General features: G+C 19.3%; 1 protein-coding gene across 1 annotated transcript in view; it reads left to right on the top strand.

The window, feature by feature from the left end:
• LOC102679844 (Y+L amino acid transporter 2-like) overlaps positions 1 to 2,900 on the top strand; it is a 3,630-nt gene extending 730 nt beyond the window's left edge. The window contains 9 exon segments of the mRNA XM_031513584.1: positions 1 to 65; positions 212 to 327; positions 572 to 697; positions 1,230 to 1,374; positions 1,450 to 1,573; positions 1,676 to 1,876; positions 2,257 to 2,406; positions 2,547 to 2,724; positions 2,795 to 2,900. The exon segment at positions 1 to 65 is cut by the window's left edge and continues 21 nt beyond it. Coding sequence (XP_031369444.1) covers positions 1 to 65; positions 212 to 327; positions 572 to 697; positions 1,230 to 1,374; positions 1,450 to 1,573; positions 1,676 to 1,876; positions 2,257 to 2,406; positions 2,547 to 2,724; positions 2,795 to 2,856 — 1,167 coding nt within the window. The 3' untranslated portion in view covers positions 2,857 to 2,900.
• The last annotated feature ends 295 nt before the right edge of the window (positions 2,901 to 3,195 follow it).

Raw genomic sequence — 3,195 nt, forward strand, 5'->3', positions numbered from 1 at the left:
ATCTATGAGGCTTTTGGTGATTTACCTGCTTTCTTGTATTTATGGGCTGCTAATTTAATTTTTGTGTAAGTTATTTTTATCATTTGTCATTTGAATATTTTATATTTTAATTACATTTATACTATTTTTTAAAATGATTATTATAATATATTTATTATAATATTATTATAATAAATAATATATAAAATGATTATTATTTTTTGATTTTTAGACCAACTACAAATGCTATCATGGGATTAACTTTTGCTGAGTATGTTTTACAACCATTTTTCCCAAATTGTTCTATTCCAGATAGTAGTGTACGTTTATTGGCAGCAGTTACTATTTGTAAGATATTTTTTTTTGCATATAAAATTTTTATTCTTAATATTTTTCTATTTCATTAAAATTTCATTCGTTCTTTTATATAATCATAAATATTTTCACAAATAAAAAATAGTTTTAAAAAATTAAAAATTTTACTAAATCTTTAATTCTATTTTTCTTTAATTTGATTTATTTATTATTATTATATTAATTTTATTTATTTAATTTTTTTATTATTATTTCTATAATTTTAATCTTTTAATAGGTTTACTTACATTTATAAATTGCTATGATGTCAAAGATACATCTAAAATGCAAAATATATTCATGTTTGCCAAAGTTGGTGCATTACTAATTATAATTATCACTGGATTAGTTTGGGTAATGTTAGGTAAGTATAATTTAACATATATATTTATATAATATATTTACATATTCATATTAAATCATATGAAATCTTATATATAATTTATTTGGAAAAAGATTACAAAGAGAGAAAAAAGAAGATTGAGAGAATATATTTATAACAATATATGTAAGATTAAGATTATATAAGTACATTAATATATTATATAAGTATTTTATATAAGTACATATTATTTTATTATTATTACATTATATAAGTACATATTATATAATATATTTTCACTTCTCTTATTTAAATAATTTTCATTTCAAGCATTTTCTCTGAAAATGAATAACTTCCTACATTTTTTTGCATTCTTTAAAAATTACAAGTTTTTACAATTATTTTTTTAGTCTCTCTAGATATACATTTTTTAAAATACAATCATTCAAAATTTGCATTCTGATTTAAACATATCATCATTTGAATATTTAAGACATTTATAATATATATATATATATATATCCATATATATAAATTTATAATCATTTTTCAAGTACTTAATCATTTATTTCAGGACATACAGAAAATTTTGAAAATGTATTTGAAAATACAATTACGGATCCTGGTAAAATTGCAGTTGCCTTCTATTCTGGTATATTTTCATATTCTGGATGGAATTATTTAAATTTTATGACCGAAGAATTAAAGAATCCTTATGTGTATGTAATATAAAATAATATGTGATTAAATTTTTTTTTTATTTTTAATATTAAATAAGTAATATTGTTTTATAGAAATTTACCACGAGCTATATATATATCATTACCTTTAATTACTCTTATTTATGTATTGGCAAATGTAGCATATTTATCAGTTTTAACGCCAACTGCGATGATTGCTTCTCGTGCAATTGCTGTGGTTAGTATTATTTTTTACATATGGATCTTATTTAAAAAAATTTATTATAAATATCTTTTACTAATATATATTTATTAAAAATATAAGATAAATTTTTATTAGACTTTTGGTGATCAACTTCTTGGTATGATGGCATGGACGATACCCGTTATGGTAGCTATATCTGCATTTGGAGGATTAAGTGTTCACATTATGACATCATCTAGAATGTGTTTTGTTGGTGCCAGAAATGGACATTTTCCTTCCATGTTAAGTCATATTAATATTTCAAGATTTACACCCACTCCTGCTTTGATTTTTCTTGTACATATATGTATAAAATTTGTTATATAAGATATTTGGATAAAATAAATAAATTTAAGAGATAATTCTAAAGATTAGAATAAGAAATAAACAAAAGTTGCGAGATGTACAAAAATATTTATTAAAGTTAATTTTTAAAATTATAAACAATTTAATTTTATATTAGTGAAACGTTTTTATCTCATTTATAAAGATTGTATTTAAAAAATTAACTTTAGAAGATATTTTTGAATACACATATTATGTTTGTTTTAGTAGAAATCTTTGAATTAATTTTTAGAATTACATTTTAAATTTTCTATTTTTTCTAAATACACTATATAATGTTAATTTCTAGATTAATGTTTATTTGAATTTAAATATTTTTTTTTCATTTTCAGTGTATGTTGTCTTTAATAATGTTATGCACAAGTGATATTTTTGTATTGATTACATATTGCAGTATAGTTGAATCATTTTTCATAATGCTATCAGTAGCTGGTGTTTTATGGCTTCGTTATAAACAACCCAATATGAATCGACCAATTAAAGTAAATAAAATTTATTATATAATATATAATATAATAAATATTATATATATAAATTTATTATATAATATTATAAATATATTATTTTAAAATATACTATAAGTTTAGAATTTTTTTATTAAAATTATAAATATATTTTATAGATGCCTTTATGGATTCCTATTACATTTGTGGCTATATGTGCATTTTTAGTATTTGTTCCTTGCTATCAAAGGCCATATGAAGTTGGAATTGGTGCTTTAATAACTTTATCTGGAATTCCAGCTTATTTCATAGGTGTTAAATGGAAAAATAGACCATTATGGTTTCAACAATTTAATCGTATGTAAAATCTATATATTTTTATTATGTCTTTAATTTTTTTTTAACAATTTTATGATCTTTATTACAGTCAAAATTACTTATACCGTGCAAAAATTATTTTTATCTGCCATAGAGGAACGGGATTATTAATTTACATAATATAAATATAAAAAAATTAAAATTATTTTAAATTTTACTTTGGCATTATTTATGTATGATATGATCTATTCACATTGGTAACACCAAATGACTTGATAAACAAAAATTTATAATGTATATTATAAAATTAAAAGAATATGAAGTTTGCTCTCTAGGTTATAAAATTAAATATTTATAATTATCAATTATTATTTATTTTAATTATTGTTATAGTTATATTATTTTATACTTTAATTTATTATATAGAATTCATTAATTTCTTATATTAGAATAATTTTGATTTTCTAATTGCACACAAATTTTACTACAAAATTATATATATTATTATTT

This window comes from Apis dorsata, unplaced genomic scaffold (genome assembly GCF_000469605.1).
Source record: "Apis dorsata unplaced genomic scaffold, Apis dorsata 1.3 scaffold_676, whole genome shotgun sequence".
In the NCBI taxonomy this organism is placed as follows: Eukaryota; Metazoa; Arthropoda; class Insecta; order Hymenoptera; family Apidae; genus Apis; species Apis dorsata.